At 32.2% G+C, this 26,644-nt stretch overlaps 3 protein-coding genes and 2 pseudogenes across 3 annotated transcripts; 1 reads left to right on the forward strand and 4 right to left on the reverse strand.

The window, feature by feature from the left end:
• Nucleotides 1-726: 726 nt before the first annotated feature.
• Nucleotides 727-1,704, reverse strand: LOC126551012 (uncharacterized). The gene has a single exon (XM_050203770.1). The coding sequence runs from the start codon at nt 1,702-1,704 to the stop codon at nt 727-729; it is 978 nt and encodes a 325-aa protein (XP_050059727.1).
• Nucleotides 1,705-2,043: 339 nt separating this feature from the next.
• On the reverse strand, nt 2,044-3,774 carry LOC126551013 (uncharacterized). Its single transcript, XM_050203771.1, has one exon. The coding sequence runs from the start codon at nt 3,772-3,774 to the stop codon at nt 2,044-2,046; it is 1,731 nt and encodes a 576-aa protein (XP_050059728.1).
• Nucleotides 3,775-7,925: 4,151 nt separating this feature from the next.
• Nucleotides 7,926-16,837, forward strand: LOC126551014 (uncharacterized; annotated as a pseudogene).
• LOC126551386 (uncharacterized) lies at nt 14,806-16,125 on the reverse strand. Its single transcript, XM_050204528.1, has one exon. It carries the CDS (start codon nt 15,754-15,756, stop codon nt 14,884-14,886), a length of 873 nt encoding a protein of 290 aa, XP_050060485.1. The 5' UTR covers nt 15,757-16,125; the 3' UTR covers nt 14,806-14,883.
• A 1,051-nt stretch (nt 16,838-17,888) lies between the features above and the next one.
• On the reverse strand, nt 17,889-23,099 carry LOC126551015 (uncharacterized; annotated as a pseudogene).
• Nucleotides 23,100-26,644: the final 3,545 nt, after the last annotated feature.

Raw genomic sequence — 26,644 nt, forward strand, 5'->3', positions numbered from 1 at the left:
TGTCGATGCGGCCAGCGTTCTCACGCTGCTTCGCCGCCGTTGATGATTGTTAATGTATTAAGAAAATCTGTATTTAATCACCTGCGCACTTTTAGAACCTTTTAGCATTTTATTTGTTTTACCCTTATCGTATTTATAAAAGTGTTTGTTGCACCCCCAATGCTTAGGTTATTGTTGGCTACAGTATGTAGTAATTTATATATTATATTTAATATAAGTATCAGAGCACGTTGCATTATTTAAAATCTTATTTAATTTTCCCTTTTAAATTTTTAGTTTTTGTTAACTTCGTAAACTCAATTAATGGACTGTATAGGTTTTAATTGATTTAACTATATAATATTACGGTATTATTTTATATTTGTGTGGCGATGGACAGTCGAGCGCGTACTGACAATAGTTTAGATTAGATGTATAATGATAAATAATATAATACCTTTTGCAAGAGATAACATGCCACAAAATCCGTTTTACACATATTTATAACAAAAATATACGCTTCAACATGCCGCCCGCCTTGAAAAATTGTAATAATTTTCAACATAAAATTTTAATATATAAAATAAATAAAAAAAAAAAAAATATTAATATTATAGATTATAAAACAAATTACAAATTACATAATAGTAAGATTATAAATAAATTAGATCAATAAATACATATATATGTATATATATTCAAAACATTTTAATATTTTTTTTTTTTTATAATAAATACATTTTTTTTTTACTGTACATTGAAATTGCCTTCGAATGGAAGGGGGCACAACTTACGAACAGACCTTTTTACTTCTTTGCAGCGACTTAATACAGTCGCAACACGAATGACTTCGTCAGAGCCCGCATGTACACGTAACACACGTCCCAGAGACCAGGACAATGGAGGAATGTTATCTTCTTTAATTAACACCAAAGTACCAACACTTAAAGCTGGGCCTTTACTTGATAACCATTTTTTTCGGGGTTGGAGTTGGGATAGGTATTCTTTGTTCCAACGTTTCCAAAGACACTGCGTAAGTTGAGTAACACGTTGCCATCGTTTTAAGCGATTATCAAGTACGGACGACAAGTCAGGTTCGGGTAATGAATAAGTTGGTTCACCAATAAGAAAGTGTGCTGGTGTTAATGGCGTCGCATCCAAAGGATCTGAGGATAGGGGAGTAAGTGGACGAGAATTCAGAACAGCTTCTATTTTTATTAAAATTGTATTTAATTCATCATACGTTAAATAGCATTCGCCTAAAACTCGGTAAAGATGTGTTTTTATAGATTTTATAGAGGCTTCCCATAACCCCCCGAAATGAGGAGATCGTGGGGGAATAAAATGCCACTTAATACAATCTTTTGCTAATGCATTAAACAATTTATCTAAATGAGCAGTTGATTGAAATAAATGTTTAAGTTCTAAAAGTTTTTTATTGGCCCCGACGAAATTAGTAGCGTTATCACTATATATATCTGAACAAACACCTCGACGGCCTATAAATCTTTTCAATGCGTTTAAAAATGCGTCACTGGTCAAGTCGCTTACAAGTTCTATGTGAACAGCACGAGTACTAAAACATACGAAAACGCAAATGTAACCTTTAGTTACTGCTGCTTTTTTTCTTAGACTTGTTCGGATCGTAACTGTACCTGCGAAATCAACACCGCATTTTTTAAAAGCGCGAGATGGTTCTAAACGTTCGGCCGGCAAATTACCCATTATAGGCTCTGTGATAGAAGGTCGAAGTCTAAAATATTTAATACACTTATGAAATATATATCTAGCAGTATTTCGACCACCTATTATCCAATACTTCAATCGTGTATTAGCTAGCATAGCTTGAGGACCTGCGTGTAACAGTTTTTCATGTTCATTTTGTAATATTAAATTTAAGATAGTGCTATTTTTAGGTATTAAAATGGGATTGCGTTGAAATTGGTCCAAGTGTAAAGTATTTTTTAACCGACCACCCTTCATAATTCCATTTTCCATAAAAGGGTGTAAGTTTTTTAATTTACTTTTTTTGTCAATATAGAGTTATTTATTAAACTATTTATATCATTTGACCAGTAGTATGACTGTTATTTTGATAACAATAATCTCAGCGTCTTGTAGTTCTTCGGGCTGAATTGGACCACCAATTTTAAGTTTTTTGACACGAATTTTAATAAAGCGTAAACAATAGGCAAATACTCGTAATAATTTATTCCACGATGAATATTTTTGAATTATGTTTTCATTGATAAGTTCCACTAATAGAACAATTTTTTCTTTAACTTCTGGTATCGCACTATTATTAAGGTTAATTTTTGATTTGGGCCACTTATTGAAATGGTCCGTGAGCCAGTGAGAGCCCTCCCACCATAACTTATTATTTATTATTTGATCAGGACGACAACCCCGAGATATTGGATCGGCTGGATTATCTTGCGTGTTCACGTGATTCCATTCATTCAAACTGGTAATATCCTGTATTTCACTTACTCGGTGCGCTACGAAAGTTTTCCATTTTGAGGAAGGAGATTTAATATAAGCTAATGTTATAGAAGAGTCCGTCCAGAAGTATTTATTTTTTATATTTAATTTTAATTTAGGTAAAACCTTATTTGCTAAACGCGCGAGTATTACGGTGGCGCATAATTCAAGTCGAGGTAGTGATATTACTTTTAAAGGTGCTATTTTTGATTTTGCACAAATAAGTTTAGTAACGTGTACATTATCTCTACTTGAGCAACGAATATATAAACAAGCCCCGTATGCTAATAAGCTAGCGTCAGCAAAACCGTGTATTTGTATTTCGTAGTCAATTTCGGTACCAAGATATCTAGGTACTAAAGGTACTTCTAACTCACGTAAGTAATGTAATGAATTTAAATAATTTTTCCACTCATTTTTTACTTCAATAGGCACCGGGTTATCCCAATCACACTGCAATTGCCACAATTTTTGCATTAATATTTTTGCGCGTATTACTATTGGACCAACGAGACCTAGTGGGTCAAACAACGAAGAGATTTGTGATAATATATATAATATATTTCTTTTTGTAATTGATAGATCGTTTAACTTTATGGCTTCAATTTTGTAATTAAAAACGTCGCGTTCTGGACACCGTAATAAACCTAAAATTTTTGTCATTTTATTTTCAAGTTCCATTATGGTCATTGATTTATTTCCTATACCTGGCATATCGTTAAGTAGTTCGGTACTATTTGACATCCATTTTCTTAACGGAAACCCACCACGTAGCATAACTTCCATTAGGGAATTACGTAATTTTAACGCGTTATCTTTAGTGTCCGAACCGCCCAAATAATCGTCCATGTAAAAATCAGATTTAATGGCGTCGCACGCATCGGGAAATATGTGATATTCTTCTTCCGCTAATTTAAATAAGCATCCGGTCGCCAAAAATGATGCTGGAACTGTATCGTATGTTACCGTATTCAGTTTGTAAGTACGTAATGGTTCTGAGGGATCTTCGCGCCAAATAATTTTTTGATAATTACGATGTTGTGGGTCCACCCATATTTGGCGAAACATTTTAGATACATCGGCGGACAATGCGAATTTATGTTTTCTAAAACGAGCTAATATAGTTATCAATTCCTCCTGTATAGTAGGACCTTTCAACAATACATCATTTAAACTAAGTCCTATATCGGTTTTGCATGATCCATCAAATACCACGCTAAGCTTAGTCGTAGTACTATTTGTATTTATTACGGCGTGTTGCGGTAGAAAATAGTCACTTTCGATATTTTTATTATTTTCATTATCAACTTGCATATGGTTTAATTCAATATATTCTTTTATGAATTTGTATTTGAGTTTTAATGTTGTATTAAATTTAAACCGTTTTTCCAGAGAAAAAAAAACGTTGTAGAGCTGTAGAATAAGAATTACCTATTTTTTGTACTTCATTTTTAAATGGTAATTTTACGATAAATTTACCGTCCGAGCCTCGGCGAACTGTTTTATTAAAATACGACTGACACACCTTCTCCTCCATTGTATAATTGTTAATGTCAATGTTTCTAAACGCCAAAATTTAGACATTTGATCTTCTAAATTATTTATTACGACTTGACTCATTAATGTAATATTTGCATACGCATCTTGACCGGTGTTTCTATTTGAATTTGGTATAGGACCGGCAACTAACCATCCCAACCTGGTTTCTTGTATAATAGGTCCGTCATTAGTAGATTTAATTTGGCCGGGGCATATGAAATCATAAAATAATTCGGCGCCCAATAACATCAATTTTTTGCGGCTTATTATATGCGTTATCAGCTAATGCTATATTGTCTGGTACATTTATACGCTGTGGGTCATTGACCTGAGCAGGTATGTCATTTGTTAATCTGGGTAATATTAAATATGATATAGTTTCTTCGTAATCGCTTGTGCGCGATCTTATCTTCACCGTCAATGCAGATGTTATAGTGTGTATTGTTTGACCTATTGACTGTTTGACCTGAGACATCGCTCTTTATTTTATTTCTTCTTAATTGAAGGGCTTGTGCCATATATTCCGTGACAAAATTGTTTTGAGATCCAGAATCTAACAGAGCACGGCAATATATTTCATTTCCGTTGCTATTATATACCTTTATAACGGCGGTGGATAACATAACGTGTTTGCTATCAGACGCAGCCGCGGCCGCTGCGACTGTTGTGTGTGCTATGCCGTTGTATTCTCATTGTCGGAACGACTTTCATTAACATTATTATTGTTAGCTGTTGCTGCCATATTATTTTTATTTTTTTCGCTGTCTTTGTTTGAATTTAAATGGAGCATCGTAATATGGGCTCTATGACACCTAAAACATTTCTTACCAAAACATTTTTTTCGTTGTGTGGACGTTGTCGTATACGCCGATTACTCGGACGTATACCAAAATAAAGTTAAACACAAAATAACGCAAAGTACTTTATTTGAACACGACGTCCGGTGGTGATCGAGTCACACGATCACCACCACTGACCCCTTTGCTGCCTTAACCATATCTCTTATATACTAAATTTACAATTCATACACCTTAGCTTACATAATTATTATTTTAACCCGATTAATAACAATTTTTATTTACATTTGTTACTACTATGTTTTGATTACTAGATTACTTATGCTAGCTGAAATATAAAAGTTTATCAACACCATATTTCACAATTTATTGTTATCTTAACCTATTTAAATGTTTTGTTTTATTATTGCTTAATAATTATTGAAGTTCTTTAAATCCTAATACAACAACGTATACATATTTTACACAACTTTAATGCATTTACTTTTATTATTCTATCGGGTACTGATAATGCTAGAAACGAGGGGCATTTATAAATAGTATGTGCGAAATTACAATTGTAGCATTTTGGTACATCAGCAATCGCAAATGAATAAGTTTATTCTCTGAGATAACCTTTATTGATTCTCTTATTTCCCTTTGAGTCTGAGCTTTCTTTAATATTCATTTGTGATACCGATTCTACAGCTTCGACTATTTTGAAGCGATTTTCCAAGAATTGTATTAATACTTGAATTGGTGGTATTTCATTTTTTGAAGCAACTGTTTCCCATGCTTTCTTGGTACTAATATCTAATTTGCTCGTAATTAAATGAATTAACATAGATCCCCAGTCACGAGGATTTTCTCCTAAGGACTCCAATGCATTTATATGACAATTTAATTTATCAATTAATTTTCGTAATTGTTTAGAATCTTCGGTTATCGCTGGTAGCTCGTACAAGCCACGAGTATGTGATTGAATAAGTACCTTTTTATTATTATACCTGGCTATCAAACTTTCCCTAGCAATACTACAGGGGCATATTTTAAAATTTTTGTGCGCAAAAAACAAAATATTGAATACAAAAAAACACATTGGTCCGCGGCCGTTGAAATAATCGTGTTTAAATCTTAAAAATAATGATAATAATACTATCAGTTTGTTATCACACTGATGATAGATAGCAGTATCTAATAACCTTGGATGTTATTGTGAGACTACGCGACGTAACCGTGGTACAAAACGATGTGCGCCCACCGATGTGGTACAAGTGTCGCCACATTACCAATGATCATTAGTACTGATACTGATAAAACATAATAATATATTCATATCCATCATACGCGTCCGTTCGCCTTCAATTTATTATATTTTATTATGTTTTTCTGCAATTTTTCTTAACACTTATTCGTATTTTATAACCAAAATTTTTGTAGAAAATCAAAATTGTTAATTTATTTGATTTTGTTATAAAAATTATCCAAATAAAAAAAATATGAAGTGTGTATCTCACATATAATCGATTCCATAAATACGGATTCAGGGGGGGGGTGCCCCCTTCGCCCCCCTAAAATATGCCCCTGCAATACTATAATTGGCGGCGGTCGTTTCTATGCCTTGTATGACTTGAGCCGCCTCGCCCGATAACGATGCGCGCAAATGGAAAAATCTCTGAATATCGTTTATTCGATCGTTTGTATGTACTAGTGCACCAAAAATGTCATAAAACGTAGGCCATTCACTGTAGATTCCTGAAAATGTAGGTACATTTACCGCTGCTAGTTGTATTTGTGCATTAGAATTATTGCAACAGAATTCACTGTTACTATTGGTTTTTCTCTGCGGTATCGTAACAACCACGTTGTCTGTTTCTTTACTTTTTTCGTACATCATATCCTCGCACATTGAGACTGCTTTAAAATATAATTCTTCGAAATCCGCGTGGTAGGCTGTTGCTTCTTCGTTTCCTTCATCGTTCAATATCACTTCGATTGCACCTTGAACCTGTTCGAAATCTTGCCAAACATCTTCGGTCTTTTCTCGGCGGAATTTCAGTTCAGATCGATTAACTTCTTTATTTTTGTCGATATTTTCAAGATAAATTATGAATCTTGTTAGTTGGGCTTTTAATTGACCTCTACGGCATTTCAAGGAGCCTAACTCGGACATGTCTATTACCTACACCAGATTCTCTTGTATTTTACTTTACGTGCTATATTTATATTTATCTCTCTCTTTTTTTTTTTTATATATATATATATATGTCCTTAACTTTAATAATTAAATAATAAAAGTCTAATTGAGTATGGGCGATAAAAAAAAATAAAATAAAATAAAATTACAACAATAGATTTTAGATTAATGGTATGTTTTATTTTTATGCACGCACTTATTTTATATACGTTTTAAATTAATTAATAAATTATAAGCGCGAATTTTAAATTTTGACTGCCACTCACGAAGATCACCGATTCCTTATATCCTGGTCGAAGGACCAATGTTAACTTCGTAAACTCAATTAGTGAACTGTATAGGTTTTAATTGATTTAACTATATAATGTTACGGTATTATTTTATATTTGTGTGGCGATGGACAGTCGAGCGCGTACTGACAATAGTTTAGATTATATGTATAATGATAAATAATATAATACCTTTTGCAAGAGATAACATGCGACAAAATCCGTTTTACACATATTTATAACAAAAATATACGCTTCAACAGTTTTTACATAACAATTTTATTTGTTAATATATCTATTGAACTGTTCAATAACTGTTTGACAATTATCATGCTACCAATATTTTATTTATTATAATTACTATATTATTATTAAGCAAGCAGTCTTTAAATATGTGTTTAAATATTTTATAAATTATAAAAGCATTCACTTATGTTATTACATCATTATATATATAAATTTAAATTGATTATAGATCATGTCAGCAGTTTGTGGGTGGTATGTCGTTAAATTCATTCATGAAAAAAACACCATTGAAGTTATTCCTAATAATTGGATGATAAATTTTGAAACATGTTTATAGCCTTCACATATTGGATTAATAAAGATGCAAGCAGCAACTAAAAAAAAGATTAACTCCAAATAATGATGGTCTTCATATGCTATTAAGTGATTTGTACAAGAATGTTTTCTAATTATAATGAAGCCTCTAAATTTGCTTACCAAACTCTTGCGGAAATTTCTTCAGAATCTGAAATACCAAAATTCTTAACTATTTCCAAAAACCGTAAACGTACAAATTCCAACAATAACAATGTATTGAAATTGAATAAAAAACATACACTGCAGGATAATGATGACAGTAGTGATGAAGAACAGTCTATATCATATGATGTATCACCATATCCAAAATGTCAAAGTATGTTTTATATTGATATCTGAATGTAATATTCTCCTTTTTTTTTTTTTTTTTTATTAATTATAAAGTTTTCCTGACAGAATCATCTAAACTTAGTTATATAAAGTACAATTTTTGGCAGTTTAAAAAAGGTATTATATATAATGTAATAATTAACTAGGTTGAAGATAAGCTACTTTAGGACATCATGGGACGACCACGTTTTAGTCTTCGATTGATGGGGCTGACATTTAACCTGTAATGCTGTGGACCGCTTGCTTTGCGTAGATGACAGAAGAATCTTGCCGATAGGTCCTTAATGTAGTTCTTAATAGTTGGTAACTTGAAGTCGGTGTGCAGGGCATCGTTTCGCACAAACCATGGGGCATTTGAGATCACACGAAGGACTTTTGATTGTAGAACTTGGATTTTATTTATGTGGGTAGGCGCACATTGACCCCAGACCGGGACGCATATAAGCATACCATACATTGCTAGAGACCCATAGGCAAATCGCGAGCTCTGATTGGTTGTATTTAACTGGTGATAACAATTCGAATTTGGAACACTGATAAATGATATTATTGTTATCAAACATTAAGTGTGGATGCAATTAAGATTTTTAAAATTTTTAACAATCTGTAGAAGTAGAATTTTGAAAAAATGATTTTTCCAGCATCATTTGAGTATGAAATTACCAAAACTCATGATAGTGTCGTTGAATTAAGATGTAATGCCAAATCAATAGATGAAATAAATACTTGAGTTTATGAGTTTGGAAAGTTAAATAATACCCATTGGAACTTCCGATCTAGTGTTTCAAACGGAACAAGAATAGTGTGTTCGCAAGTAATGAATTATTATACTTACATAATAGCATCTTAAGGTATTGTATAGGTATTCAAATAAAAAAAAATTGTAGAAAAAAATTTGTTTGCCATCATAGTGCATTTCAAAAGCCCAGTAGAGATGACAATAAAAAAGGCCTCTCAAAAAATGCTGATTGCCCAGCAACTATAAAGGCAACAGTAAAAATAGACACTATATCTACAAGAAAAAAGGATCCATTCATTAAGGTTGAGTTAAATTAAATTAATTTATTGAACTATTAATGTTTAAATGTCTTATGATAACCATAATAATTATTTTAATTATAAATTATGTATCACTATTTTATAAAAAGATCTGTTTTCCTATGCTTATTGCCCAGTGCTTTTTTGATAATTATTACAGAATCAGTATATTTCTCGTTCTTTAATTTTTTAGTATAATTTTATTGGGTAATCTTTTAACATACTATTCTAAGTTAATGTTATTTTACAAACAAAGTTTTTAGAAGTTAATTTAGGTTTTTACTCTCATTACTACATACAATTAGATTTAACTTACACTTATATCTTCTATACCTAATAGTATTTTAGTATAAATATACCTATAAGAAATTGACAAACATTAACTACATTGTTTTTTTAATTTTTTTTTTATGTCTCATAACTACAAAACTGCTGCCCTAGTTCATACTTCATCAATGATAAACTACATTGTCAACGGGTCAATGCTTTGAATGTTTGAAGAATTTAGTTTAATGAAAACAAAATGTGAATTACATATTTGTATTGTGATTATTTTAATGTATACATTTTCAAATTAAGTAGTAACAAAATAAATAATGTGGATATATTTAAAAATGTCTTAGTACCTATTTAATGTGTTAATGTTTTTTTTTTTTTTTTTTTAACAAATTTTGGAAACAACAATACTATTTTATAATGCTGTGAATAAATATTTGTCTATGTGAATTTGTGAGTTATATTTGATGTGCAATATACATTATACATACATGCTTTATAGAAAAAATAAATGATTGAGTTTTATTATAGGCGTAACTTGTACTATTTTGGTAAGGGAGAATAAATAATTACAACATAACATTTTGGAAAGTTGAATTATTACAGCATAGACTACAAGCTATACAATCAAGAAACTGTTAACAACAATGATTAAATCTCATAAAAAAACATAAATTCTTAATTATAAATAACTTTATAAACAACAGTAAAAAGTAGGTAAGTGGGTACCGTTCTGCTGTACATTAGGGGTGGGGTTGACCTCGGACTAGGGTAGGTTGAATTTGAATGCAATGATAGGTATCATTGTATACGAAAAACGATTCTGAACGAAGATGATTTGTCAGCCTAGGATATAATTTCCAGTGGTTGGAGAAAAAGGTGGTTTATGTTTTAATGACCTGAATACACCAACATTTAAGTTCTTTTATAATTATTGTAAGCTAAACTTATGAAAAATTTTGTATTAAATTTTCAACTCTTAGCTACCTATACAAACATTTTTATGAATTATACCTACAAAATAATTTGCAAATATTCATAATTTTGACAAATTTTTGTCAATATTTGAACTTCAAATGCTAATAAAAAAAATTATTAGTTATTTAATATACATCTTACAGAGAGGTTTAGTTTGTTCCATTGAAATAAATGATAACCATACACACAGTATAAAATCGGCCGAGAGTCTAAGATTCCTTCCAGCAGACAATAATGTTAGAGACATTTTCAATGTATATTTTGACAGCGGAATGGGTATCGCAGAAGCGCAAAAATATCATGAACAGTTAATAGAGCTCAAAGAGGACTTTATGCTAGAAAGTTTAGCTAATGGTAGTATAAATCCATGCTACAAGACAATTCGCAACTGGCATGATACTTGGAGAAATTTGAATCTGTTACCACGTACTGGCAAGGGATTAATTGAGGTAACCTTTTAATAATTCTAACTAAACGTACTGCACAAAATAATATAGGTACAAAATTACTATATAAAATAATTAATGTACTACTATGAGATTTTTACCAATATTTTTTCAGAAACTGAAAGAGAAACAAAAAGTTTACAGTGAAAATGGTATAACCGTTTTATTTAAAGAAAACCCATTTTCTGTAATTGTGGTAACTCCGATTATGAGAAGAGCTCACTAAATGAAAGAGGCTCAAGAAATAATATTTGTTGATAGCACTAGTGCATGTAACCCACAAAATCATTCAATTACATTTATTATGTGTCCAAGTGCAGCAGGAGCAATACCTCTGGCAATAATTATACCAATGGGTCAAACTTATGAAAGTTATTGCGAAGGGTTCAAATTAATAAATGAGGCTATTCTTGAAAGTTTTTGTGGTCGGGGGTATCCCAATATCTTTCTTACTGATCAAAGTGCAGCAGAAATAAATTCAATAAACCAAGTTTGGCCCAAAAGTAAAACTCTGCTTTGTACATTTCACGTTTTACAAGCAGTTTGGCGTTGGTTGTGGGATAGTAATCACCAAATTCCAAAGGAAAAACGCAAGACCTTAATGAAAACCTTTCAAAACATATTATACGCAGAAAGGGTCATTGAAGCAGAATGTGCGTATAGACAAGGAATTGAAAATGTTGAATTTTCTCAGTGGAAAAAATTCTTAGAATATTATTGGTCATATAAAGAAGATTGGTGTTTGTGTTATAGAGATGGTACTTCTAAGGGACATGTGACAAACAATTATTGTGAAGTAGCTGTAAGACTTTACAAAGATCATGTTCTAGGACGAGTAAAAGCTTATAACGTTTTAGCTTTGATTGATTTGACAAGTACGGCTTTAGAAGGTTATTATAAGCGAAGATTAAGGGAATATGCTGATAGTAGAACTTCATCGACTAGATTAACTCTTCGAAAAATGATGAAAAAAGTTACTTTTTTAAATAAAGAAAAGATAATTCAAGAAAATGATCATGAGTTTTTGGTGCCAAGTGAAAAAGAACAAAGTATGTTATTTATTTATTTATTATTTATTTATTTAGCTTACAATACGGGCGTGAGCCCAATTTCATATAGTATAATATACAGATTACAATAATGTGATAACAGTGAAAATAAAGATATCATAAATACTTGGTTACAGGTTATGAAATAGAAAGGAAAGGGTCTGTATTGGCAATAGACATACAACGTCGAAGTGGTTCATTTAAACCATAATTTGTGGAGACGGTAGGTAAATTAAAAGAGGTGTGTTGACGAGTGTAGCGTGGAGGGACATTTAAAGGAATTAGAGAGAGAAGATGCGGTGAGTCAATTTGCCCATTTAATAATTTGGATAAAAATGTGAGGTTAGCAGCACGCCTACGAGTCGCTAGCGAATCTAGTTTGAGATAATCAAGTACTGGTAAATAATTATGAGGAGGACATTCAATCTTAAGTACATGACTGGCATATTTTAAAAATAAATTTTGGACTCGTTCAAGCATTGAAGCATATTGAGCAGTACTAGGATCCCAAATGACAGAGCCGTATTCAAGGATAGGCCTAACAAGCGAACAGTACAGTGCTTTAAGGGGAGAAGCTAACTTAAACTCAGTTGTAACACGCTTAATAAAACCTAAGATTTTAAGTGATTTACAGCAGATATGCAAAATATGTAAATGGGGGCTAAGCGTAGGACAGAGAATAAAACCAAGATCAGTGACAGATGAGTTAAGTGACTGCAGAGTAGTCCCATTGATTTTATATTTAAAATTAATTGGGTTTTTAAGATGAGTAAAAGTCATATGGTGACATTTAGCTATATTAAAATCTAATCCTAGTTTGTTGGCCCATACAACGAGTGCATTCAGCTCATTTTGTAAGACATGACAGTCGTCTAAAGAGTTGATTCGATAGAATATTTTTACATCATCCGCAAACGCTAGGAGCCGAACATGATCTAATGAATGGTTAATACTATTTAAAAATATTAAAAACAGTAGGGGGGAGAGGTGGCCCCCTTGTGGGACACCAGATGAAATGGGGAGTACATCAGAAGAGACACCATGAATTCTAACAAATTGTTTCCTTCCTTCAATAAAAGAACACAACCACGATAAAAGTGGGTCCCGAAACCAGTTGCTTGCAAGACATATTGCAATATATAGTGATCAACACGGTCAAAAGCTTTACAGAAGTCAGTGAAGATGACATCAACTTGAGAGTGAGATTTAAAAGCTTCAAATATATAGTTATAAAAGACTGCATTACAAGTAGTTGTAGAGCGGCCTGGCCGGAAACCATGCTGTTCCTCCATTAACAATTTGTTGACACTTGGTTGAATATTATTGAGAATTAAAGATTCGAATAGTTTGGCAATATGGGAAAGAATAGAGATTGGCCTGTAGTTGGAGACCTGAGATGCATCCCCTGATTTTAGTACCGGAGTAATAGAACAAAGTTTCCATATATCAGGGAAAGTACCTTCATCCAAGGAGCGTCTAAATAAAAGCCATAGCGGAAAAGAGATAGAATGCCTAACATTAAATAAAAATAATCCAGACAAACCGTCGGGTCCAATAGATTTAGTATTACGCAGAGAAGTAAGACCGTTAAAAACATCATCAGCTGAGAAAAAACAGTTATGGGGCAAGTCATATTCTAGAATATTGATGCTGGAAAGGTCACAGTTGATACGTTTGGGTGTATATACAGAATTAAAATAGGAAAAAAATAAATTGGCAGAATGTTGTTCATTATGTCCTGTTGTATTATTGTAAAATACAGTTTTAGGAACAGGGTTTGGTGAGCGGTGTTTCCTAACAAAGTCCCAAAAACTCTTGGGATCATTGTTAAACGACTTTTCAGCATTAGAAACAAAACTTCTGTAGCACCTTTTCCCCTCAAATTTACAGCGTGCCCGAAGTAAAGAAAACTCTCTATAGTGAACAAGGGAACCAGAGGATTTATACTTCGCATGTGCTCTTAATTTTTTGAAAATAAGATCCTTCATGTGCTTAGAGACCCATGTGGGAAAACAGGGCTTAGTAAATGTAGATTTTGGAACGTATTTAAGAACAGTGTAGTGAAGAGCATCATATAAGGCATATACAGCTGAGTTGAGATCAAGACCAGAAAAGGTTTGCTCCCAGTTGAAGGAAGATAAATACCTATTGATTTCGTTATAGTGACCTTTATGAAATTTAAAGAATTCGTGGGTTGAGTCAATCTGCATAACTGGCGTCGCCGTAATGTATTTAATACTTAGCGCAGGGTGGTAGAGATCTAGAGGGACTAATGGCTCAATTGCTGGTTCAACACACAAATAATTAAGATTAGAAAACACCAGATCAAGAACCGAGTTAGAACAATATAAGACATTATTATGCTGCAAGAAACCTGATAGGGTAAATCCTTCAGGGACGCAGGGAACTCTAAGACCAATACAGGAACTATATTGAAGACCATCACTATTGACGGACCATGTGATTTCGGGCAAATTGTAGTCACCACAGAAAATAAAGGAATAACTCGGGTATTGTGAAACAATTGAATCAATAACAGACATATGGGACTCATATGTTGAGGGATGCGAGGAAGGGGGAAAGTAAACACCACAAATTATAAAGGAAAGGGATCCAACGTGAAAGCGCACAAACAACTGCTCAACGTTAGAACAGTCAATTGGTACAATGCAAGAGGATATATCTTTACGGATACCAATTAAGACCCTTCCCCCTCGAGAGCAAGTGCTAGTTGCTTCACATCTGTCAAATCTGTATAAATTATAATTGAAAAAACCAAGTTCACAATCAGAAAAAGAATCACTAAGCCAGGTTTCAGTTAAAACAATAAACATATAATTAGGGACACAACATTACATCTAACATTAGAAAGTTTCGTGCGTAGCCCTCTACAGTTCTGGTAGAAGCCAGAAACTGTTAAGTCTAGGGGGTGCTTTGATTGTTGGACTTTGGACCTGGTTGGCGTTGTGGAGGTTCCCAATTTTTTGACCCCGAGATCACTTTCGGAACACCATTCACATACTTGACCGAAAGCCCAGATTCACCATTAGAAGTCCGATGATCAAGTTCCAAGTGGCAGGATCTAAGCTGCCTCCGTTGAAGCAGGGTCTTATCTTTGATAATTCGAAAACCTCGTGGAAATGGCACTCCTTGTCGCTTAGCCTCATTAAAGGTGGTTACAAGGTTTGCAGCATTATCTTTAGATCCAAAAATAACTTTAAGAGGGCGTACGTTATCAGATTTGGCTTTACCAAGCCGTACATATTTACAGCCACTTAACGGTACATTGGTATTAGCACGGAGCAGTTCCTGCAGGGAGACTTTATCTTCTTCAGCCCTCTGGGAACCAGAAGAGGACTTAGACTCAGGGACACCATAGGCAATAACGTTGAAAGAACAACGCTCACGCTCAAAAGTCTCTTGCAAAACTTGAGTAACAGTGGTTTCCGCAGTAACAGAGGTGGAACCTGACTCAAGGGACTCTACCTTGTTCTTAAGTAAATCAACTTCAATACGCAGCGCTGAATTTTCAGCTTTTAGATCCGCAACTAGACATGAAAGCTGTTTAAGGTCGTTTTTCAATTCTTTAAATTGAGACGCTTGGGCAGCAGATTGCGTTTTATTGGAGGACATATAGTCATCCCGAAAGGAGCGCAATGTAGACATAACATCATCTAAAGAGGTAGAGTTGGTAACTGTTGCATTAGAAGAGGTAGGTCCAGTGCGGTTACGAAGAACCCGACTATTAGTGGGTGATTTTTGAGCAGTATTAACGGTTGTTTTACTAGACGACATGACGAAGTGTATTGGAGTACTCAAAGTATGTAGTTACAGATAGGTACCAGCGTTAAAGTCTCCAGTAGGATGAGTGCAGAGTACAGTAGAATGATAAGTGGTAAACAATGTCACCCACCGTTAAAGTCTCCAGAAAACAGCTGATGGAATGATTAGGAACGAGAACACAGTGATAACACAAAAACAAATTCAGTACTCACGTGAAAGTTACCCAAAAAGCAAGTACAAAAAACTGGTCAAAAATTGCACTAGGAGAGCTGCATCGATTCCAAAGCACAAGCAGCAAGTAAGGAATTATTTAAAATACACTAGCAAGAGAATCGCACTCAATTATATTTAAAAATAAAAGTATACTGTAGACCAGGTGCAACGAAATATGTTATCACATTATATTATGTAGATATCAAAAGTGGAATCTGTTCATGCCCTTCTGCCTTGGCAGGGAAATTTTGTAAACACCAGTATGCAATATATCAGTTTCTTAATATAAAATCGGTTAATTTTCCTTTAATAACTCCAATGGACCGCTATAACATGGCTAAAATTGCATTTGGAGATAAAGTTCTAGATAAGTCTTTTTATGATCCATTTATAGCGGAAACCCAGAGAGAAGAAAATGTATCAGAAGAAATAAGTGTTAATAGTAAAGAAAATGATAAAAGCCATAATAACATCGAACAACACAGGACAAATTTTATTCAAGAGACAAGTACTAATAATAATAGTAAATTTGAAAATGTGATAAATTTATTAAATTCTTGTAATACTTTATATGGGTCATCACTAAGTGGTATTAATAAATTAGAAGAAAAAATTAAAAAAATTAAAACTCAAGGCCAATGGGAACACTTTTTGCACACAGCTGGTAACTGTATACCAACAAGACATAAAGATGGTGCTAGAATTAAAGTACAGCCCACTACAATTGCAACGAGAGCTGTAGGTGTAACTAGGGGAAGCAAACGTTTATTAGGAGGGAGACCTCCAAAAGGTGAAAACGCTCCAAAAAAAAAGGAAAAGAAATTTAGGACTTAATATAAATTCAAACCAGCCAAATGCCAAGAGTCATGGATCATTATAATTACTATGTTTATTTTATAAAAATGTGACATTTGTAATATTATTATTATTATTTGTATTTATAACTTGACATTTGTATTATTATTATTATTATTATTATTATTATTATTTGTATTTATAACTGATTTTGATTTTTTATCATAATTTTTGAAAAACTGACAAGTAGCTTTTATTTTTATTTTTAAGTAATAACTGTGTTAAGATGTATAAACTTAATAATTAACAATTTTAATTGCATCCCCACTTAATGTTTAGACTAAAAAAAAAAAGAAATTGAAATCAGATAACAATAATATCACTTATCAGTGTTCCAAATTCGAATTATTATCACCAGTTAAATACAACCAATCAGAACTCGCGATTTGCCTATGGGTCTCTAGCAATATATGGTATGCTTATATGCGACCGGGACGGCGTATAGTTATAGAGGACGGATGATTTGTTTGTATAGTAGTATTGAGCACTTCCAGCTCAGTGATGTTTGCCGATTTATTAATGGGTATACAATTTTTAAGCGTTGGTATTCTTGTTGCACTTTAGAGGATATATGTGGATTACAGGTAAGTTTTTTGTCCAGAATGACTCCAAGATATTTAATGTTTTGTGACCAAGGTATATTGTGTCCGTTGATTTTTAATGAATTATAATTAGTGGGTCTGCGAAATGAGAAAATGACTGCTATGCTTTTGGTCGGATTTAAAACGATTTTCCATTTTTGCGCCCATATTTGTATTACGTCAAGATGAGTTTGTATATTTACTATTACATTTTCGATTTTATCGGAAATAGAATAAATGACACTATCGTCCGCATATAAGGCTATTTCCGTGTTCGTTGTTGTAGGAAAGTCTAATATGTAAAGGTTAAAAAGTATTGGAGATATCTTTGAGTCATGTGTTACTCCCGCAATAATTTGTTTGACGTCTGAGTTTGTGCCATCTATTTGGACGGTAAAACTACGAGAGTGGAGAAAAAATTTGATGATGTTGAAGATTATAGTGGGTGTGTTAAGACATTTTAATTTATAAAGTAGTCCGTTATGCCTTGTCCGTTTAGACCTTGTCGAATGCTTTATCTATGTCAAGAAAGGCCGCTCCAGTATGTTCTTTTGTTTCGAATCCGTTGCTAATGTGCTCTGTAATACGTAGTAGTTGCTGAGTTGTGGAATGGTTTGGTTTAAAACCAAATTGGCAGTGAGGAATTGCATCAGTTGCATTTAAATGACTAATAAGTCTGGTGTGAATAATTTTTTCGAAGATTTTTGAAACAGACGATAGTAAGCTGATGGGCCTGTAATTGTTTGGATCAGTATTATCTTACCAGGTTTTTTAATCATAATTATAGTGGCCAATTTTTAATGAGTGGGAAAGTAGCTCAATTTTAACAGGGCATTGAATAGCGCTGTCATAAATAGAACTGCTTTATGAGGTAGTTTTTTTAATATAGAGTTGGTAATTAGGTCATGACCGGGTGATTTACGGTTAGGTAATTTCTTTATTATTTCTGAAATTTCTGTTGGGTTAGTGTATGGAAAAATGTTTTGCGGTAAAATTTCAGGCTCGCTTAGTTTCTGAGACACCAAATTAATAGTTGCACTATCATTTAAGTCGTTAAGTGTGAATGTATTTTCTAAAGTGGTAGCAAACAAATTACATTTTTCATATACTGTATTTATAAAGTTATTTCCAGATTTTAGAGGCGGGATTTTGTTGTCATTGGTCTTGATTAATCTTTTGGTCGCAAACCAAATATTTGAATCAGCGGGATGTATTGAAGATAAATATTTTTGATATGAATTTATTCTATGTTCTTCGAGTGGTAGTTTTACTTTTTTGGTAAGGAAATTTAGCTTCTTGCGATCTTCTAGTCTTCTATGAAGTTGTTATTATTTTCTTATATGGTGTTTGTTCTTTATAATTTTTTGTATTGGTGGGGTAATTTTTGAGTTGTAATTTTGACCCAAAGTGGGTTTTGAGGGTATTGTACACTGTTCTGCCGCATAGGAGATTGTTTCATGAAGGTGAGAGATTGCTTCATCAACCAGTAAAGTATTGGAGATATTCTTGGGAATTGTTATATTATCTGAAACGTATCGTTTGAATTTTTCCCAGTCCGGTTTCCCGTTTATTAGTTTGAGAGTTGTTTCAGATTGTATTAGTGATGCACCAATCAATATTTTAACTGGCAAATGATCCGAATCCAGTACGAATAGGGGTTCTTGATTAATTAATAAAGAATTTGATTTAAGTAAAACAACGTCCAAAATGTCTAAGGAAATTAAAGAAATTTATTGTTTTAATGATTAATGTAAAATTAAAAAGTAATTAAGTTTGGAGGAATTAAAAAAACGAAAAAAAAATTTAAAAATATTATTTATCACCCTGTGTGATTCGAACCACGACCTCTAATTTATTAGTTTTGACGCCTTACCCATTGAGCCATTTATCATTTTCGGATAAAATACGGTTCTGATAAAATATTTCGAATAAAATACGGTTCGGGTAAAATATTTTTCCACTAAAATTTGTTCGGATAAAATAGTTTTCTTTGTGAATATTTTCTGTGTTATTATTTTCGACTAAAATATTTTTCGGATAAAATACGGTTCTGACTTTATATTTTTCTTATTAAATATGGTTCTGAACAAATACTTTTCTTAAAATATATTTTTCGAATAAATAATTTTTTGGAAAAAATACTGTTCGGACAAAATGTTTTCGGATATTTTACGCATTTTGTTGCACTGAGTCACCTAGCGGGGTCACTCGCTCGCTACGCTCACTCAGACAATTAAAAACGAAAATATCCCTCGATTTTCTATGTAACACCACCTCGAGTAGGTCACAGGATTAAAAAAATGCATTTTGTTGCACCGAGTCACCTAGCGGGGTCACTCGCTCGCTACGCTCACTCGGACATTTAAAAACAAAAACATCCCTCGATTTTCTATGCAATACAACCTTGATTAATTAGCAGAGCCAAGCAAAATTAATTCGACGAAAAAACGAGGAAAAAAGTGCAAAAATTTTTCCTCTGAATATCGGGTTCGAACAGGTATGATGGTACCTAGGGTGTAGACCACTGCGCCACACTACTTTAGCTCGAAAATTTACATAAAATTACCCATATAAGTACATTGTAGAAAAACTCAAATTTCAAAATGGTATATCTGAAAAACTATTGATTTCCGCCAATTTTTTTTTGCACTATCGTTTTTAAAACGTTGATTTACTAAGGTTTCGGAAAAAAAAAATCAAAAAATTCGCGTGGCCGCTTAACTAGATTTATGCCAAATATTCTAAGTCCAAATAATTAATTTAATTAAACTGTGAAAAATATTCTAAGTCCAGGAGACTAAATTATTGAACTGGGTGACGTGAAGGTGATCGCTAACTCTGGTAAATCACGTCTGATTGTGCCTAATCTGGGCCCCTTTATTCATCATCCAGGGACTCCCGCGGTACCTTCAGGTCCCTGATGGTCAGCGTCACTACATTCGCTTCTTCCCACGCCTCTGCGTTATCCTCGCGACAGTGTGCGTCGATTGTGTGTCTATAATATTCTACCGGGTGACAATTACGCATCCACACATGTCATCAGATAACAACCATTTCAGGGGCGTGCCCAGAAATTTTTTTCGGGGGGGTTCAATATTTTTACTAACACGTACCTATTTTAAGAGTATAAGTGTATTTATTTTACTAGATAATAGATATTAATTGGCCATATATACAATATTCAAACAACATACATATGTCAGATCGAGTCATATTATTCAATAGTAATATTAAAAAAAATAATAATAATAATACATAATAATTTATAATACATTAAAATACATTTTAAATAATTGTTCGATATATATAATTAGTTATTAGATAATATAAAAAAAAAAATCATAGAACGAATCCTTGTCTTCGAGGTATTAAAGCGAACCTTCTCACCACTTCATTAGGATCAACGTTAAATTCTTTTTGAATTGAAAGAAGAGCTAACCCAGTTAACCGATCTTCGCCAGTTGTGTTGCGCAGATATGTTTTGAGACGCCGTAAAGTAGAAAAGGTCCTTTCTGCAGTTGCCGTAGACACGGGTAAAGTTGCTAATATTTCCAACAGTTTTCTTATATTTGGGAAAAATCTTTCATCACATTCTAATAAAGACTCTACTGCATTTGAAGGTTTTTTTTCAATGTTATCTTTTAACCATTTTAATTTCCATGTGGAGAATTCTTCATTAAATACTGTAGAATCTGACAATAAACTTTCATAAAAGATTATAGTATCTTTTGATAGATCTAATGAATTTACATTAATACGACTTGGAATTAATTTTTCTAAGTCGGTTATTATTTGTTTATGTTTTATAAAACGGTCTGATAAATGAACAATGGTATGGTCTAAAAATGAATTAAATATTGTGCGTCTGTAATACTCTTCAGGCGATTGTGAAGGAGTATTATCCCGGTTTGTTTGTTTTTTTACGCAGCGAGGAATTGTCACTTCACTACCTACATCAATAAGTATTTGATTACATTTATCATATATTAATTTAAAATTGGAATCACTGTTTTCACGAAGGTTACTAAGAGCATCAATTATATTTTGAACATGATCACATGCAGCAGTTAAATCGGAATTCACAGTCTGTAAGTTATATCATAGTGGTAATGTATAAGCAAATACTTTTTCTATTATGCTTAAAGTAATAAAAAATTGGCCATTTAATATTACTGAAAGGAGTTGATAAGCTTTATTGGAAGTTTCGGTATTAATTGATTTTTGGAGATTTTCTAACGCATGAATTATTGGAATGTACATTTCTTTAAAGCGATTAATAGCATCGTGTCTTAATATCCATCTCGTTTCACACATCGATAATAGTACTGTATGTCTACTACTTGGAAAATGATTAATCACATGCTTTTTTAAAACGTCAGTGCGTTGAGCTGATCCTCGAAAAAAATTACAAACTGACGATACACTACCCATAGTATTTCTGACAACAGTTATCTTACAAGCATCATTGATTGCGAGATTAAGAGAATGCGCACTGCAGTGAACAAATAATGCTTTCGGATATTTTTTACGTATTACAGCTTGAGCACCATTCAAATGACCACTCATAGAAGCCGCGCCATCATAACCCTGGCCAATTAAAAAGTCTAAGTTAATACCAGCCGATTGTAAATTTTCAATTATAGTTGTCGCTAAACCTTGGCTACTTAAATCAGAAACAACTACAAACTTTAAAAAATCTTCCCGGATTAAAGGGTACGTCAAATCAGGATCAATGTAACGGATACATAGAGACATTTGTTCTTGTTGAGAGATGTCAGTAGTTTCATCTGCCATAATTGAAAATATCTTAGCCCGGTTAACTTTCTCAACTATTTTTTCTGATATAATATCACTACAAATATTTATTAATTGATTTTGTATTCCAGCACTTGTAAATTGTGCATTTAAACTCCCTTCAGTTAAATGTTTTTTTAAGATTTCATCTCCAGCTTTCACTCTAAATTTGAGAAGTTCACGAAATTTACCACCAGTTTCCCCTTCTTTATCTACATTTATACGTCCTTAATCATTTTTTCCCCTTAAAGACATTTCTAATCGACCACATAGAATAATTGTTTCAACTATTGAACATAGTTTTTTTCTATTTTCCGAAGCCTGACGGGCTTGTTCAGAGTTTAAAATTTCAATAACAGATTTTTGCTTTCGATAATTTACTGACAAAAAATATTCTGCGCGTTCTTTAGATAATTTATGGTATTGGCAATTTTCATGATCATTCAATTTCTCTATCGCATTTTTCCATTTTTTAAATGGCTGTGTCACAAAATGTTTTGTTTTTTCGTGACTACCTTTACCTGTATCAGAATTAGAAAACAGAACACAAAACTTACATAGAGCACCATTTTCTATTTCAGAATACACCAACCATGAAAATCTTTTTATCCAACTCATTTGAAAACGTAAATTTCGTTTATTGGTATTGTCTATAGGAAATACATATCCACTCTAGGGGACCCATGGAGATGTAAGTAATTGTTCACGTTTCAAATCATTTAAAACTATATTTTTTTCTCTTAAGTTTATAATATACGCACCAATGTCTTGAGAATTGAAATTTATTGATGTAGAAGCTACATTTTCATTTTCGACGCTTTTGATATTTCCTATGTTGTCAGTATCAGTTTTCTTAGGTAATTTATTTGTTCTTAATTGGAACAAATCCGTTATTTTTCTTGACCTTTTCATCTTCTACAAATTATAATGGAATTTGTGTTAATAAATAATAATCATAATAAATTTATATTAAATATATTAATTTATTAGACAAAAATTAGTACAAAATATTAAACTTACGTGGCAATATCGTGTTATAAATCTTTTAATGTAATTCACTGTATAGTTATCTTGGTTGAAATAAACCGTGTTTAATTTTTTTACGTGGCTACACGCGACACATTTCATATCGAAAAATCTTAGATAAAATACAATAGTCGATATGTTATCGTACACGCGCTCCAGTCAATCACGCGTATTTATAGGTATACGAATTTTCTATACCTATATCGCTCATATGACCCAAAATAATGAGCTTGTTTCACGATAGCGATTTAAAGACACCACGTCCATGTGAACCAAACCTAATCAAGTTTCACATATAATATATATATTATATATTATAATATTATGTAAAACTTTTATTAACAATTATTTTTATTTTCGGGGGGGGGGGGGGGGGGGTTGAACACCCAAAGCCCCCCCCTGGGCACGCCCCTGAACCATATAGTTATTATTTTCTAGCGGGTGGAAAGCACACGTGTGATGAAACTTTCTAATTAGCTTTTACTTCTCATTTTAGGTCCCGACTTGTTGGTTGTCTAGACTCGATTATTGCTTTGCTTGGCTGCTCACCCTTATGATAAGTATAGGGATGTTTGTTATGCCCCTAGTATTCTGGTTATTGTTGGCTACATTATGTAGTAATTTGTATATTATATTTAATATAAGTATCAGAGCACGTTGCAATTCGATGTCGTGTTGATTCCTTGTGTAACAATTACATATTAACATCAAGACGAGCCATTTTCTAAAGATTTCATTATGTAAGTTTAATAAATACCTACCACATTAAATTACTTAATATTTAATTATAATTATGTATTTTGTTTATTGTTTAGATATTACTAATGGCTGAATTGTATCATCAAATGTGCATATTATAGTGTAACCAAGCTCAGCTGATGTTATACTCAGTGAACTGTAGTACACATTGTTATTTGCTTCTCAACTGGTAGACTTTAGTATAGAGGTGTTCCAAATACATTTGACCAGATATCTATAGACTATTTACAATATTAATAATGCAAATTAAATCATTAAATAAAGGATTTTTTTTTTTATATTTTATAAAATTAACAGTGGATTAATACATTTGTTTAATTCAAAGTTCAATAGATAAAGAAATATGTAAGAGTAATGACTCATTGTTTATAAGATTCATAGTTCATAGTACATCAACAATATCAACTAATAAAAATGTTTGCATTGTTAAACCGAATGAAGGCCATTGAAAGCAGTGGCGTATATAGAGGGGGGCCCCCTAGGCCCGGGCCCATAGTGAGATATCAGATTCAATCAAAATATTTTACTATGCATTTTGCTTTATATATGCATATAGGTAATCGTATACTATAAAGTATATTACATAATTACATAACCATTAATCATCGACTATGGCTCGTACAGTCGTACTTACGTTGTTTTTAAGATATAAAATTGTATATTATTATTGACTGATACCGTGGACCATGGTCCATGATAGCAATGACCAATCAAATACGATACAACAATAAAAGGCTTAAAGGCATGATTATTATAATATTATTATAATCATGTAACTTACAGCTGTGAACCCGTGTTTATGTTTAAATAGACGTCGATAGTGCATTCTATTTTTAGAAATGGATTTCCATTTTACTGTTGTATTTACATTATTACAAAATGTTATCGATTTATCATGCATTACTAGAAATAATTTCGTTAGTTTCATCGATCGTTATGCACTTAATAATCTAACGGATCATTGTACGCTTAAACGGTTGTTGTTATTCATAAAAATTGTCAAAAACATGAATTTCAAAGAAAAATTAAAAACGTTTTTGCTTGTGCCCCGTCAATCAAGTGAAGTAAGTAATTTCTGTACAATAATGATGTATGTACAGTTTCACATGGTGGTGAAGTAATTTACGATGAAAAGCTAACTAAAGGAGCATTATTAGATTTGAAATTTTAATTTAAAAAATATTTTGAACTCGATAATAATTGCGAACTCCATTGCAACACACTGAATCAATTAAAAAGTAATACTGAGACTATTTCACATTTTGTCCAAGCAGATCTGTGGAAAAAGAAAACATCTTAATATGAAGGAAAAATAGTGTTTCCTTTTTTTTATATATTGATGATGTAGAGATTAATAACCCTTTAGGATCACATGCTAATTTCCAGACCATTACAGCAATTTACTACAGTTTTCCATAAGCCAAAAATAATTCTCAGTTAATTAATATTTTTGTGGCAGCATTAGTAAAATCAATTGATTTGAAAAAATTTGGTAATGATTCATGTTTAAATAGTTTGATTAATGAGATAAATATTTTGGAAAAGGAAGGAATATGTATATCCACAAAAAATGGTAGTTTTCAAGTATATTTTTTACTTGGTCTAGTGCTTGGAGACAATTTAGGGTTGAATAGTATACTAGAGTTTAGTCGATCATTTTCATCAAATTATTATTGTCGTTTTTGTAAAGTTGAAAAATCAATTATGAGAACTCTTTGCGAAGAAGATAATACTATGATGCGCAATATTGAAAACTATACTGAGGATATAGCAAAAAATAATTTTAGTTGCACTGGATTGTATAAAGAATCCATTTTAAATAAAATATTTTCCTTTCATGTTACTAGCAATTTTTGCGTAGATGTAATGCATGATGTTTTTGAAGGTGTGTGTCACTATGACATGTGCCATATTATTAAATACTATGTCTATACAATACAATTATTTTCATTAAATACATTAAATAATAGAAAAAGTAATTTCAATTATGGATCTTTAGAAGTAGGAAATATTTCGCCTCCAATTAAAGATATCCATTTAAATAAATGTCACTTAAAAATGTCAGCTAGGGAAATGATGACATTTATACATTTTTTCCCCTTAATGATTGGAGATTTGATAATAGAAGGTGATGAAGTTTGGCAATTTTTTTGATATTAATTAAACTAATCGATATTCTTTTCTCAAATACATTTAATCAGAGTGCAATATTGCACCTGAAAAATTTAATAATGCAACATAATTCTTTATACATTTCTCTCTTCAATGACACATTGAAGCCCAAACATCACTTTTTAGTTCACTATCCTACTATTATCCAATACTCAGGTCCTCCAAGACATTTTTGGTGCTTTCGATTTGAAGCTAAACATGGAGAAATGAAAATATATGCTCGCACTACTTCTTCTAGAAAAAGCATTACAATTAACTTTGGCAAAAAAATCCCAACTGAAATTCTCTAATTTTCTAATAAAACAAAGAGTTAGTAATCTTTCAGTCAAAGATAAACACATAATACATAGTTCTAATATTAATTATATATGTGAAATACTTTCCATAAAAGTAACACAATTTACTTGTTATGATGAAATTGAATATAATGGAACTAAATATAAAAAAGGATACTATTTAACACAGTTTTTAAATGAAATGTGTTTATTTGAAATTTCTGA

The sequence above is a fragment of the Aphis gossypii genome, chromosome 3, assembly GCF_020184175.1.
Source record: "Aphis gossypii isolate Hap1 chromosome 3, ASM2018417v2, whole genome shotgun sequence".
Classification (NCBI taxonomy): domain Eukaryota; kingdom Metazoa; phylum Arthropoda; class Insecta; order Hemiptera; family Aphididae; genus Aphis; species Aphis gossypii.